Source organism: Onychostruthus taczanowskii, unplaced genomic scaffold, assembly GCF_017590055.1.
Source record: "Onychostruthus taczanowskii isolate IOZ18803 unplaced genomic scaffold, ASM1759005v1 scaffold22, whole genome shotgun sequence".
In the NCBI taxonomy this organism is placed as follows: Eukaryota; Metazoa; Chordata; class Aves; order Passeriformes; family Passeridae; genus Onychostruthus; species Onychostruthus taczanowskii.
Window position 1 is genome coordinate 12,183,391 of NW_024499462.1, and position 14,226 is coordinate 12,197,616.

The 14,226-nt window shown below is 43.9% G+C and overlaps 1 protein-coding gene across 13 annotated transcripts in view; it reads left to right on the forward strand.

Moving 5' to 3' along the window:
* Positions 1-4,259: 4,259 nt before the first annotated feature.
* The window catches only part of CAMK2G (calcium/calmodulin dependent protein kinase II gamma), a 124,732-nt gene continuing 114,765 nt past the window's right edge, over positions 4,260-14,226 (forward strand). For 2 of the 13 annotated variants that reach the window (XM_041405052.1, XM_041405054.1), the window contains exons 1-2: positions 4,706-9,992; positions 11,849-11,943. In XM_041405052.1, coding sequence (XP_041260986.1) covers positions 9,928-9,992; positions 11,849-11,943 — 160 coding nt within the window. In that variant the 5' untranslated portion in view covers positions 4,706-9,927. Of the gene's footprint in view, positions 9,993-11,848; positions 11,944-14,226 lie in introns of all 13 variants that reach the window. The other 11 variants (XM_041405062.1, XM_041405064.1, XM_041405060.1 and 8 more) reach the window with 10 other exon arrangements.

The following is a 14,226-nucleotide window of genomic DNA, read 5'->3' on the forward strand; positions in this document are numbered from 1 at the left end:
GGTGTCCATAAGAAGGCCTCATCTCTAAATCAGCTGGGTGGTAATCATAGCTCAAAACTGTGTCCATCACAATGTTTCACATACAGAAAAGAACTGCTGATCTAGGCAGTCACCTTTGTGATATCAGTGTTGGTAAATATGCTTTAGAAAATGATAAAGTAAGTTTCAGTTACCAAGAAATGCATACTATCCCAAGAAAACAAGAGAATTAGACCTTTGAGACAAAAGGAGGAAGGTATAAATTTAAATAAATAGGCAATATTTAGGTTTAGAAAGCATCTAAGTTGTTGACAGAAAAATATGAATATGATAAGAAGCTCTTCTAAAGCAGAAATGGAATCACATGGGAGTTTCAAACATTTTGTATGTGCCTGTAAAACTCTTGAATTTCACTCTGAAATTGTATTTCTAGTGACATGCAATATAACTAAGTTTTTAACTCCCCCGTTCTCTCTTGCCAAAGGGAAGTGTGGGCTAGGAACAGGACTTTCGAGTCCTCAACTGTTATCATTCATTCATCAGATGAATTACCCCAGCTCCTGGACTTGAGGACCATCCAGTGGAGTCAGGGACAGTCCAGACTGTGCTTTCACCTACTCCTGTTCATATCTAGGAATAGAGACAGATGCCAAAGCTGAGGCAGATGTTAGTTCTGTGAATTCTAGTTATAGCCAGCAGGCGTGATTTCCAGGGGGAGCTTGCTCTTCCTGTAAGAATGACAGCCGAATGTTACAGCTGCATGGGATCACAGAGTGCACATCCTCTTCCATACTCAGAAGTAGAAGCTAAATGGAGTTTGGCTCTTAATTGTATTGACAGCATTTATTTTCTCATGTAAATATAAAACGCTTTGTCACTCTCTCTCTGACACACCCTAGCCTATCCTTCTTTGCTGCATGGAGCTCACTCTAAGTCAGTTCCTCCCTATTGTTTCTGGGTCCTTGGCCTTTGCACGTATTGTGTGTCTTGGAATATATATTTAAAAACACCTTTCATCTTTCCTTGTACACGTGCACACCTCAGCATGAGTCGCCTTATCCACATCTTTGTGACCAAAAGCATGCTTCTGCTTCATGTGCTTGCACACACCTCTGTGATTTGCAAGTATTCAAGAAACAAACAGCCATAAGCTAGCATCTTATTCTCTTGCTGGGATGTATTTTTTCACTGGTACTTCTCAAACGTAACATAAGGCCATTAAACATGGAAATAACACCCTTCTCTGCAGTATACAAATTAGATACTTGAGGGCTTCTGAATGTGCAAATATTTGTGTTTCCACACAGTCAGGTGTGTTTGCCTACTGCCCTTCAAAGGCAGGAAGTCTGTGTCACTGCAGACTCACAGTGGTGGATTCTTAATGGGGATCCCAACCCAAACTGACAGATGCTGGGTGTAATTTTTTTAACCTGTCAAGAATCATCGTTTTTTCCTTTGCATTTTATTTTTTTTAACAAGATACAAGGAACAAAGTGCACTCAGAAGGAGGTGTAGAATGCAGTGGCAGTCACAGCCATTCCATAGAAAAGAGACACAGCAACATAAGAAAGGTTTAGTGAGTTTTTAATTGTGGATGGCACTCCATGCTTTTTTTGGGGGGGAAAGCTGATGACAGCTGCACATTTAATTCAGAGTGGCACTACTGCATTACCTTCACCCAAAATCAAGATCCACAGGAAAGCGTTTGTATCTGTTCGTGTTGGAGGAGCAACCTGAATTCTGCCTTCCCATGACAGATGCACTCCCATGAGGTCATGAGAGTCACTGTCCCACTCTCTGGCTCATTTCTCTCATTGTAAAACATATTTACTTCACTTATTCCCACAGGTTTTGTAGCTGTAATGGGGTGTTTAAATCATTATTTTACTATTGCTCTGGCTGGGAAATCAGGCCTGTCTTTCTCACTGTGTGTTCCCTATTTGTTACACACAGACAGAACTGAAACCTGGAGAAGCCAGAGAGTCCAGCTGCTGGGTGGAGGTTTTGCTGTGGTTCCCAAATACCCTCTTGCTGCTCTTGTTGGCTCAGGCTGTTTTTGTAAACATTCACAGGCCCTCTCCTTTGGATTGTTCCTTGGAGCCAGATTTTCTTTTGATGTGAAACAGGACATGTGTGTTAATTAATTTATTTTACTCAGGGTAGAAAATTACTGCCAATGTTCTTTGAAGAGTCCTGTGAGCCATCTCTCCCATCATGTAAACATTCAGGCAATTTTGGTTAAAATGTTTATTTTTTTTAAAACGATGCATAAATGTTAAACTGGCTGTTTTACAGTGGAGAGGTTTTACAGGCTCTTTTAAAAATATCAAGGTCATCTTTGAACAGTTACTATTTAAACTGAGGAGGTGAAACACTGGACCAAGAGGATTCAAAGATGAAAAAAAGGAAAACCAGGAAAATGGAAAACCATTTTCTGCTAACAGGTGTAATTTGAGAGTTTCGTGCTGGTGAAAGTGATGGTGAAATACTCTGGAGATATTGCTTCTGCATCGACTCCTTTGTACTTGTACTGTGGACATTGTTAGTGAAAATACACCCTTCCTGCCTTAGTCCTAAATTTGAAAGGACTTCTGCCTGGTGATGACAGGAAAGCACAGGCTCTGTAAACGTTGATTTCCTGAGACTGCCAGGAGGGGCCAGTTCATGCCAATTTTGGCAGTGACGTTTGTGCTGTGGAAGTACACTACTTCATGGCTTATAATGGATCAGGAGCTTTGATGATTAAATGTTGCTTGTAATGTCTCCCAGATTCAGAGTAATCTCTCAGGATAAAAAGGTTTGAGAATCCCAGTGCTGGATGATTCTGTCATGTTGTGTTCAGCATTCCCATGAGGGCAAGGAGCACAGGGTGTTCTTGTGAAAGCCAAAAACTTTAGAACTGCAAGCTTAACAAAATTAATAATAAGCCCCTGTATTTTTTAAATAACTTTCTATTATTTTGTGTTAAAATTAAATAACTCCAGTCATGGTTTGGTGCTTAATTGGTAGGGTGCTATGATTTGAGAGTTTAAAATTGATCAGTCAATGACATGCTACCAGATATGCACAGTATTTTCCCAAACAAGACCAGACAGATGCCTTGTTCTAAACAGCCTGCAGTTTGAGATTGATCCATCAATGTACTATATGACAGCAAATTCCCCAAGGGAATGATTTGGTCTCTTTGTAATCTCAAGAGTCTGCACACACTTCAGGGTATCTTTGGTGTTTAGAACTTTTATTCTGGGACAATAATCCACAACCATTTAAAGCAAGAGCTAACAGAAAACTCAATGGAAGTTTAGTATCTCCCCAAGGACTGTGCCATAAATTCAGCTGAGATGACAAGATGGCAAAATGGATAACGTGAGATACATTAGTCTAGCTTAATTTGAATTTAATTCAAATAGAGCTAGTAATAGCCAAATGTTTTGTTGACTTTGGTTGTGAGAGTTAAACTGGAGGTTTTCTCAGTGATCTGTGCTCCATTTTAAACAGCAGAAAAACAAAATTTGTTGCAGCTGGCACTAAATGGAAGTCTTTTCTTTCAGCAGTAGCAATAGATCGCATTGACTGATCACCGGAAACCAAATGCTCATTTCTCATTCCTTTTGGTTATGGGTGAACCCCAGCAATGAGGGAGTTACTTGTTCATATTCTTCTCAACACTCTGAAAGGCAGCATTCAGCTCTTGTAGCCTGTCCATCCATCATCTTTTTTGCAATATTAGCCTCTCCTTTGACAGGGACCTTACCTTAAAAAGAGGGAGACTCCATTCCAGGATGTGGCATTAGTTTTCAGTAATCATTCAGTAATCAATACCATTTAGCATGGTATATGTATAATTCCATACAATATTTTAAGTTGGTAGAGATATTTGGGATATAGGGAAAAATCTGTGTTCATCCTTTACGTAACAGTCATTGAGTCATGCCATCTTGTTTAAACAAACAGTGTGAATCTTAAAATAGCCCTGAACATTCCACTGCGATGGCCATATTCAAATGAATGTTCAAGATGTTTCCCCACTATCGTATACCCACAGAGTAACCCTTCGGTGACAGCAGAGCTGCCTGGAGTCACTATTAAGCTAAACTGGGCACTGATCATATGGATCTGTCCACTTCCTCTGATGAAGCAGGAAAATCTGTTTCTCTGTCATTCATCCACCACAGGAGGCAACAGAAATAAATGTTTTGAGGCTAACCTCATCTGATAGTGATTTTACCATACCAGTTACTGTTACTGGACAGTTATTAAAGGAGTTTGTGGAACATGACTTTGTTGCCATATAAGTGGTGGGAAACCCTGCTCTTCGCCCAATTAACAATTGACACTGGCCAGTTTCAAGAAGATAGAAGTGAAAACGTGGGGTTTTTAATGCATTATTTTTAGTGCTCTTATAGATACAGAACTAGAGGGTGTTATTACTGCTCACATTATTTGTCCAACTTTCATAATTCTTACTGTTTTCTATAGGGTCCTATGGATAAATGTCAAAGAATAATTTAGATGTGATAAAAGCATAACATGTTGTAAAAACTGATCAGTTAAGAGAGCACCCAGTAGACACTGTAGCTCAGCATTCAAAAATTGTTTAGTGATGCCTCTCTAGCATATAAAGTTTCCAAGAAGAATCTGGAAAGGTGAGTCTTCTGAGCTCACTCAGTTTCTAACCTAGAGCTCATGCTATTATTGAAGGGACTTGGATTTTCATGAGACGAAAAACATAAATCAGGCTGCTGTAGCCTGTTTCTGTATTGCCCTGTGGGTGAAGTACTCAGCTCTTCCAGGCTATCCATGGGTTATCTTCCACTAAGTTTTGCCTATATTATATGTAGTTGTGCAGGAATCTGTAACAGCTTGTGAAATCAGTCAATAAATCTGCTTTTGATCCCTTATTAAGGTAGGATAGGGCTCTAGAGAAAAGATAGTGTGGAGTGAGCTTTTGCCAGTTAAATATGCTGAATGTGGACCAAATGCTTCCCTTTCCTAGCTGGGGACCTAGCCCGTGCTTCTGACATCCGAAGTTGCAAGCTCTTGAAGCTGAGAGGAAAATACCTTGTGTCTAGGTGACTTGGAAAAACCCCAGGGAAAGGCATGTGCCCCCATGGCTCACTAGGGGTGCCGAGGAAGCAGGCAGGCTGCCAGCAGGTACACAGAGCCTGCCCGGAGGCACCCAGGCACTGAGACCCTGCAGACACAGCTGCCCCCTCCTTAGTCTGAGCTCCTGGGGCAGTGACCCACAGCACCGAAGAGCAGAGATGTACAGAACAGGGCTGGCCACTTGGTCACACTACCTATACTGACCCTGTCTCGTAACAGTAGAAAGCACTCAGAGACATTAAAATAGAACAAATTTGCAATGAGATCAGGTTATATGTTTTATGAGCCATATAATTAACATGCGACACTCAGAGCCGTGGGATATTATTGACTTAAATAGCTTAGTAACTATCAAAAAGGATTAGGCGTTGACATGAAACAGAATAGCATGTGCACTGACACAAGCTAGGATCAAAATTACAGGGGCTACCAGTCCTGGTGCTTCAGGGCACATTTTGATCATCAGCTTGGGGTCAGGAGGAAAGCCAGTCTCTAATCAAGAGGCATGCAATATGCACATGGGTCATCGTTACATGGATTTCTCTATTGGCCTGCTTTGATTCCTTTCCCTTTTTCTTCTCTGTCTTCCTTTCATACCCTTCTCTTCTCCCTCTGTTACATCTATCATCTGGAATAGGTCACTACTGAAGACAAGACACTAAACTAGATGGATGGCTGAATAGTCCCTACTAATAGGGTAATTTAATATTTGCTTCTCTCCAGAACTCTATCGTTTATTTCAAATATAAATTTTATATTCACTCACTAAAAAGTTCCTCTCTTTCCAATCTTCTTTCTATGCATGCTACTTTTTATTTTTATCAGCCTCACTTATAAATCCTCAGAGGTAGCAAATGAATGTCAGTTTGGGAGAAGGAAGAAGACAACCAGGCACATTAAATGAAATTGATTTTCTTGGTAGATACTCAACAATGGCGTAAGCAAAAAAAAAAAAAAATTGAGATTTTGTATAGCCAATGTGAATGATCAGCTATGAAAATAAGGGGGCTTTCTTCTGTGAACCTGAATGTGAGGCCATGAACAGTAATGATAAAGTGATACTTCATTTAGGTAACTCTGGATATTTCTTTGTACATTCAGAAGCAAGATAATAGTTAAGAAGTTAAAAACTTTTCCTCACATGCCAAAAAAATCTCTCATTTTAAGATGATGGAATATTTCACACAATTTTAGATGTCTGGATGTTTTATTTTGCATTTTCATTTGTTACTATACTGAAGTAGTGTCAAGAAGCCCCACACAATAGCAAGGCAGGCTGAATTTTATGCCCTGTAATATCTCTGTGAGAGATAAAACCTTCCTGGAGCTACTCACTTTAAAGAGACAGGCTGGAGAGCAGAGACAGAGAGAGAAAAATTGGTTGATTCTTTGTGGGACCCCAAGTTAATAGCAGAAATCCAGAAAATGTCTGTTTAAAAACTATGTCTACTCGTTTTCTTTACTGCATGTTTCTTTTTTGGTACTTGCTTTCAACCTCCCCAACTGATTTCTAATTGCACTCATTCTTACCCTTCCCAAGTCCTTTACTTTTGCTAACACCCTTTCCTCCTATCTGGTACTAGCCAGCACTGCCCCACTCAGCACACAGATACATGCTGCACATGGGCTTGTTCAGCCTTGCTGATCATGCATCTTCTCCAGCATCCTTCCCATTTTCCACAGTGGTTTGAATTCCAGTTGGTTTCTGTGAAATATTTTTTTTAGTCCTTCATTCTGCTTCCCTAAAGACCAATGTTTTCGTGTAATTGTCTTCCCACAGACATTCTTCAACATACCAAAGCTGACCTTAGGCTCCATGGACAGATGGGGCCTGATCCGAAGTCCATTAACATCAGAGGAAATGTCCATTTACGCCCATGGGCTTTGCATTAAATCCTTTGCATTTTACTTACTTTCTTTAGTGCCTCTTACTCAACTCCAGTTATTAAAATCACATTATTACCTCACAGATCCCTGACAGTTTAGAGTACTGTATAAGCCAAACTGTGCTACTTCAAAGATAGAGACCAAAACTGCCACTCTGCTAATGTGAAATCTGCAGCTGGCTAGTACGAAAAGCAAAGCTTTATTTCCAGATTTCAATCCTGCATATAACTCAGGTCAGGATCAGTTCATTAGCTGAATTTCCCATTACTAGTGCACAGGCTCTCAAAACCATTTCTTACTGTTCTGGTCCCTGCAACATTATTCTGACCAGGCACCATCCAGATTCACCTCTGTTTGCAGTTTTGCTCTCAGTACAAGTAGACTGGAATGTCAGCCAGAACATCAATATTTCTTTCTGTTGACACAATACTCTCTTATCCATATTGCCACCCCTCCTCCTGCTTCATTTTGTCTACATTCTTGTTAAAAACTCTACTCCCATAATTTAGTCTCCCACTCAGTACTTGGTTTAATCAAGTCTGTCACTCAATTTATATCCCACTTCTCACTTAACACAAGTTTCTCAGTTAGCAATCTGTTTCTGTAGCACTTGCTATGCAGAACACATGGTTAGCTTTTCTTTACACACTTGCTCCTCTGTTCCCTTTCCGATTTCCAGACCTCACTTTTCATTGTAGCACTTGAAGATGAGAAATGTCCTCTTGTCTCCCTCTTTTTACATTCCTAGTGTATTTTTATAAGACCACTACTATCAGAGCTTCTTAAATATCATGGGGTGCTTTGTGTAGAGCATAGAACGCTCTGTGAGTCCAGTTGAAACAGTTTTCAACTGCAGAATAGCTCTCAGTTTAATACATAGTTTTAGATAAACCTCTCCTGTTGCTGTACTTTTTGGCCATGGCTCAGCTGCTTTCCTCCGCATAAGATTCACTCCCTCTGGCTGCTTATTCAATATAGCTTGCTAAAATTTAGTCCTAATCCTCCACTCTCAGTTTTGTATTGTTGGAACAGAGCACTGTTCCAGTTGCTCTGTACATCTTAACATTGGGGAATGGGTTGCATATTTCCTGATGACATGGCCTTGCTCAACCACAGCACAAACTTAACAGTTCACTTTTCCTGCACAAAGGACATCTAATGTCATTTTGGGTGGTGGAAATGCAGTGCCAGTTGTGTATCAGCAACATTGCCCACCTCTGTATAATCTTCCCACTTGAATTTCATGTTATCAGCCAATTCCCCTGGTAAAGACCATGGGTTGTCAAACTGCTTCCCTCCTTGGCTGTAACTGTTCTGTTAAAGAAACGGGTAGACCACCAAATGAGGCTGTTGGAACAGTCTTATCTTGGCAGAAGCCTGATCAACTGATACCTGTTGGATAGATCATTTGTTGGCTCTCTGAATTATACAGCTGTGTCAGCAGGTTTCCAGGTTTAAATGCTGGCAATGGTGTGAGACACAGAATGCTGTTGTTTCATAATCACCTTCTAGAGGTATTGCTTTGTTGTAATGCTACTGTTATGTTGTCCTACTTTTGCTATCTACTTTCTGCATAGGAGGAGGGAAATTTTGCCCACTGCATCACTTTGGTGTAGTCTTTGCAGCACTGGGTTGGCTGCATTTAACCTGGAGACAGGGAGCAGGGGGTTTATGCAGGTGGCTGCTGTCACTGCTTTTCATATGATTGAATAACATGATGATTTCATAGTCCAGACATGGCGCAGAAATATATGGTACTTATACAGTACTCTTAATTTTCAGATCAGTTTAATGCTACTCCTGGCTTATGGTACAGTCATCTGTCTCTCTGAATGTTCTTAACACAGCTTGCACTCCCAGTCACGCAGGAGAGGCCAGTGCAGCCCTTCCCTCTCTGGCTGAATCAGTGACTGCCCTATATAAATCTGCATATTAAGCAGATTTGGCAATTGTTCAGACAGAGACAGACTCACTTAAGTAAAAGGAGAAAACAAACTTGCTTATGAAGGCACTGCAGCAGCAGTCTCAGATGCTGTGCTAGTAAAGACAGCACAGAGGCTGGTTTGTTTTCTTTTGTAGTTGGGAGACTGATGATTTCTGTTTGTCTTCTGCGTCCAAGTCCCATCACCATAAACCACGCGTGTGTGCGAATGCCGGTTCGCACTCTCTTAACAGTTTCAAGCCATTTCGCGTGTTACCGCTTTACCTCTGCACCAGATGGTTCATTTCCTCGGGGACTTCCACACGCGTCCCCAAGGTCGGGCAGCCTGGCAGCGCTCGGGAGCACAGGGCCCAACTTTGAGGTGGATCCGCAGAAAGGCTTGAGGCCCCGCTTCCCCGGGTCGCGGGCGGCAGCGCAGCGTGCCGGGCTCCCTGCGCTGTACGCCGGGCTCTGACTGGGGTCGGGACGGGCGGCGGCGGCCGGGAGCTACCGCCTCTCCCTCCTCGCGCACGGAGCGGCCGGAGCGAGCCGGACGGCTGCTGCCCGCGGGCCGCGACACGCAGGGGCCGGGTGGCCCGGTGTTACCCCCGCTGACGTGCGCCCGGGGGAGGGCGGCGGCGGCGACGGCTCCCTCTTCCCTCCCTTCCCGCCGCACGCAGGAAGCTTATCCGGCCGCGGCTGGCCCGGCGCCCCTCGCGCGGGGAATTAAGAGAAATACCAGCGGTGCCCCCGGCCGGGGTCTGCTCCCGGCCGCCTGCGGAGCGCGTGGGGAGGGGGCCGGCGCGGGGTGTCTCCGAGCCAGTTCTCGCGGTGCTGGCCAGGCTCAGCCTCCTTCCCCTCCCCGGCGAGCGGTGACTGTGCACGGCGGAGCGGGGAGCGCCGAGCCGGGCGCCGGGGGAGCCCGCGCCGCCCCGCCGAGCCAGGAGGAAGGCCGCCGAGCAGCGCGCCCGTCCGGCCCGTGCCCGCCGCCCTGCCCCATGCCCCAGCGACGCTGAGCCTCCCGCAGCCCGAACATGGCCACCACGGCAACGTGCACCCGCTTCACCGACGAGTACCAGCTCTACGAGGAGCTTGGCAAGTACGGAGCTTGCTGTGCGCCCCGCGCCGCGCCCCGCCGCCCGCCCCGGCCCCGGGACCCACCGGCGCTGCTGGGAGCACTGTGCAGGCGACCCGGCTCTCCCGGGAGCCGGAGAAGGATTAGCTGTCGCGCTGTAATCCTGTTCTCCAGCCCCCCGTCCACCCCAGCGGCACAGCCGCCGGAGGGAAAGGTGTTCCTGCCCTCCTGGGTCGCCCCGCCGCAGCGGGTGTCCCTGCAGCCTGTCTCGGGCTGCTTGTTCCTGTTGCACCCCGAGATTTTCTCTCTTCCCTCCTTTCCTTCCTCAGGACCTGGCTGCCCCGTTCTCCTTCCCGCACCGTTTCCCAGCTGCACGTTGCCGTCCCCTGCAACTGTTTCTGCGCTGGGACGCGGCACTGTTACAGCCACTCCGCGATGCTTCAGTCCCCACTTCCTTGTCCCTGTGAAAGGACCAGGTGCTGCTGCACCGCGCTTCTCTTCCCTCCCCGCTTCCTCGCTTCTTCCCTCCCTCTCTCCGCACTTGTCTCCGCATTGGCAGACTTGCTGCTGCACCCTAGGACAGGGCTTTGCAGGGGAGCGCAGTTGGGCAGGAAAGCAGTGCAGAAAGGGCTAGAGTAGGATTATGGAGACAGTGCTTTCGTGGGTGCTGCTGCTCGCTCCCTCCCTTCCTGCACCAACTGCTGGGCTCTGCTGCATCTCTTCTCTCCAGCCCGGTGTCCCTGTCCCTCCCCAGGCTGCTGCAGCTGTGTGTCACCAAGCCCGGGCCCCAGTGCTGCTGCTCACCTTGATGCTCATTGGTTTGTATGTAGAGGTTGAGGAAGGGGGTAAAAAGGCCAGGACTCCGCAGTATTGGAAGGATTCAAGCTATTTTAGGCTCCCTGTAGGACTGTCTGTGGGGCCCTTGTGCAGCTTCTATTCCCCTCTCTCATAGCTGAAATACGGACATTTGTCCCTAGACATGGGTTTGCATTCCTGATCTGAAGGACTTTGAATTTTCTGCTAGTTTTCTGATATTTGTCCTTTCCCCATTTCAAGTCTTTTCCGTAAAGCTAGTTGTTCTTTACCCACCTTGGGGGTTTTTTTGTTGTTTTTAAAAAATAATCTGTTTCCAAGTGCTAATTGTGTAGTCCTGTAGATTTTCAGTCTCTGTCTTTTCACCTTGGTCTCTTGTATTCAGTCTTTTTCCTCACAGAAATCCTTCTTCCCTCTCTCTCAGACCTCTTCTCCAAGAGTAATTCTCTTTGGAATAGTTATAATAATACAAATAGTTCGAGCTTGAGAAATGTAGAAATGTAGAAATGTAGAAATCCAGGTAGTTTTCTACTTACTTCATTAGTAGGTACATGCCTATCCCCATTTTGCAAGTGGGTTGAGGGATACGAGAGAACTATTAACTTCTGCAAAGTGTTGCAGTGATTTTGTGACAGAGCTTGCACTTGAGCATGGGAGACATGAGTCCTAGGTTTGTGCTGTGATTGCCGGGGATGCTGTCTCTGGGAGATGGACTTACCAGCTAGTGTTTGCAGCGCTGTTCGGGACTGTTTGTCTCTTGTTTATTAATCCCTTCATGTCCTGTTTCTGGCCTGTATGGTCTCTCTCTCCCCACACAGTGTGTTCTTCCTACTGCGCTGTCCATGAGGGGGCTTGAGGAGCCTTCAGGAAGCTTGAGTACGATACAGACTTAAGTTTTTTGCTGATCAGACAGCATGCATTGTTTATCAGATTCTCAGGTGTTGTGTCCTTCCTCTGTATGTCTTCTGCCCTGTCCTTAATCTGGTCCACTCTGGGAACAGGAATTGTTACTATTATAGTTTCATTTTCAGTTTCATAGCACCTACCCTCTTTATTTTTTTTTCCAGGGGAGCTTTCTCTGTGGTCCGCAGATGTGTAAAGAAAAATTCTTCACAGGAATATGCTGCAAAAATCATCAACACCAAAAAACTGTCAGCCAGAGGTTAGTGTCTCTATCTACCTTTCTTCCCTATATTAGTAGGAAAATACTTCACTGGAGTTGAGGCTGTAATAAATTTAAGGGATCTGGAATTGCTTGTTTCAGTCATTATTTTTAGGCATTTCAAAATAATTGAGTTGTGTGGTAAAGAGGAGCCTGAAAGAAGGTAGTGTAGGATGATAGAAAAATTCCTGTGTCTGGAAATGGATACTCTGTAAAGTGATGTTGTCTTTATTCTTCTTGAGATCTTTCTTCTTCAACCTGAGCTAGAGGTAGATTCATCTCTGTGTGTGTCTGTACCAATCACTCATAATAAAGAGAAGTATTGCAGACTTATTTTGCTGAATATCTTTTTTACCTAGAAGATCTGTCTTACCAGAACAGATGTGATTATTTTTTTGAAAAATAGATGCTATATGCCTTGCTCCTTTCATGCTGTAGTTAAAGGTGGTGTGTTTGGAAGCTAAAAAGTCTTCATTCAAAGACAGAAATATGTTGGATGGAGAAATCTTGCCAATTTGACTTCTCAGCATACTTGAACAAGGGGCTTGTGCTTTCATTACTCCTGGAGGCTTACAAAATCTGAAATTAGACTGTAGTGTGATGAAAAGAGAGAAAATCTAACTCTTCCAAGCTATTAGTCTTCTGCTTTCCAGGGACATACGTATGCATAAAGGGTAGTAGGCCATATAGTATGAGGGGAATGTGCGTCTTCTAGTGTGTAGGGAATCACTACAGGGATTGGGTGGGGCAGATGCAGGGGAGAATGAGAGAAATTGAACTGCAATGAAAGATGCTGAAAGCAGGGAGTGCAACAAGTTGAGATGCCAGAGGCAACTCTTTCTAGAAAAGGTGAGCAAGAAGAGTTGTAAGTCTTTAGAGGCCTTTCAGATTTGACAAAATTAATGTATGAAGCCTTTGACTATCTTGCTAGTTGAGTAGAGGGCTTAGTAGGGGGTTGACTGAGAAATGAAAGGGAAAAACATGAGGAGAAAGCAAATGATCTTGAGAAATGGTTTAGAAGTGAATAATGTTTTACCTAATCCTTACAAAAAAGAAAAATAGAATATGTATTCTCATTTTTGCCAGAATATGAAATGTGATGATAAGAGCAGAAGACAGCTTGAAGAATAGTGAAAAATTTCCATTCATTTACTGTAGTTTGTGTGGTTTGTATGAAGAAGTAGTGTCAGTGGTAATGTGCTGTGAAGCACATTTTCCTTTTTTCTTTTTTTTTTTTTTTCCCCCACTTCTGGAAGCAAGCATATCTCCCAAGGTGCTTAGTATTTAGCCTGACTGAGGTCATTTTGGGGACCAGCCAGTGGAGCCCTGGATTGTTAATGAGGTGGCTGCAGATCTTTTGAGAATCAGTGTCCCCTCAATGGTCACGTGACGCTGCCTGCTGATGTAGGTGGGATATCCAATCTCTTGAGTTCAAAATTAGTTCAACTTAATATGGGAGAGGTTTGAAGAGTGGCTTTGCTTTGCTGACGGCCATTAATGCTGCGTTTGCTCCACAAACCTCCCTGTCCATCCTGTAGTGAGAGGACTAAGCTCAGGAGAGCCATTTCTCAGATGCTAGTGGACACCAGGCTGCGTGGGGAAGGGAGGGGGCAATTTTATAAGCTGATCGCGAAGGTTAAACCGTTATCGTACAAAGGACAGGGTAGTGAAGTTAACTCGGGAGTTAACTGGAGATAAGAAAAATGGGGAAAGATGCATGCTGAATATAGTTGAAAATTCAAAAATGTGTTAGCTGAAGGCCAAAACACTCAGAAAAACTGATTGAGTCAGTTTTTAAGTGTTTGGTCATTTAATGAATTACCGAGGGAAAAATAGATTCTAATTGTTTTTCATAGTAAGGTGATGACAGTTTAATGACCCAACAGGTAGGAAAAGTAAGTATGGATGAATATAGGCCATGTTATGATGTATACTTACTATTTAGATTTCATACCTTCCTTTAAATAAAATACATTAAGGCTGCTAGTCTGGTCCTTAGCTACTCAACTCAAGGCAGCTGGCAATGATATACTTAAACACGTACCAGTTAGGTAGGGTAAGTGTAAGGAGAACCAAGAAAGAAAATGTGTGTTTCTGCTACTACAGAGGAGTATTAGAAACAAGGTACTGATCAGGTTGTGTTGAAGTTTTAACTGAGAACTGAGGAATCTGTGAAAAGTGTATGGTGGCTTTAGCTTAATATGTAGGTTCCTCAGTTATTCCAGATGTGTTTGCTGAGAGCTCAAGGGGTAAGTACAGAAAGTACTTATAGTAAAAGACTTG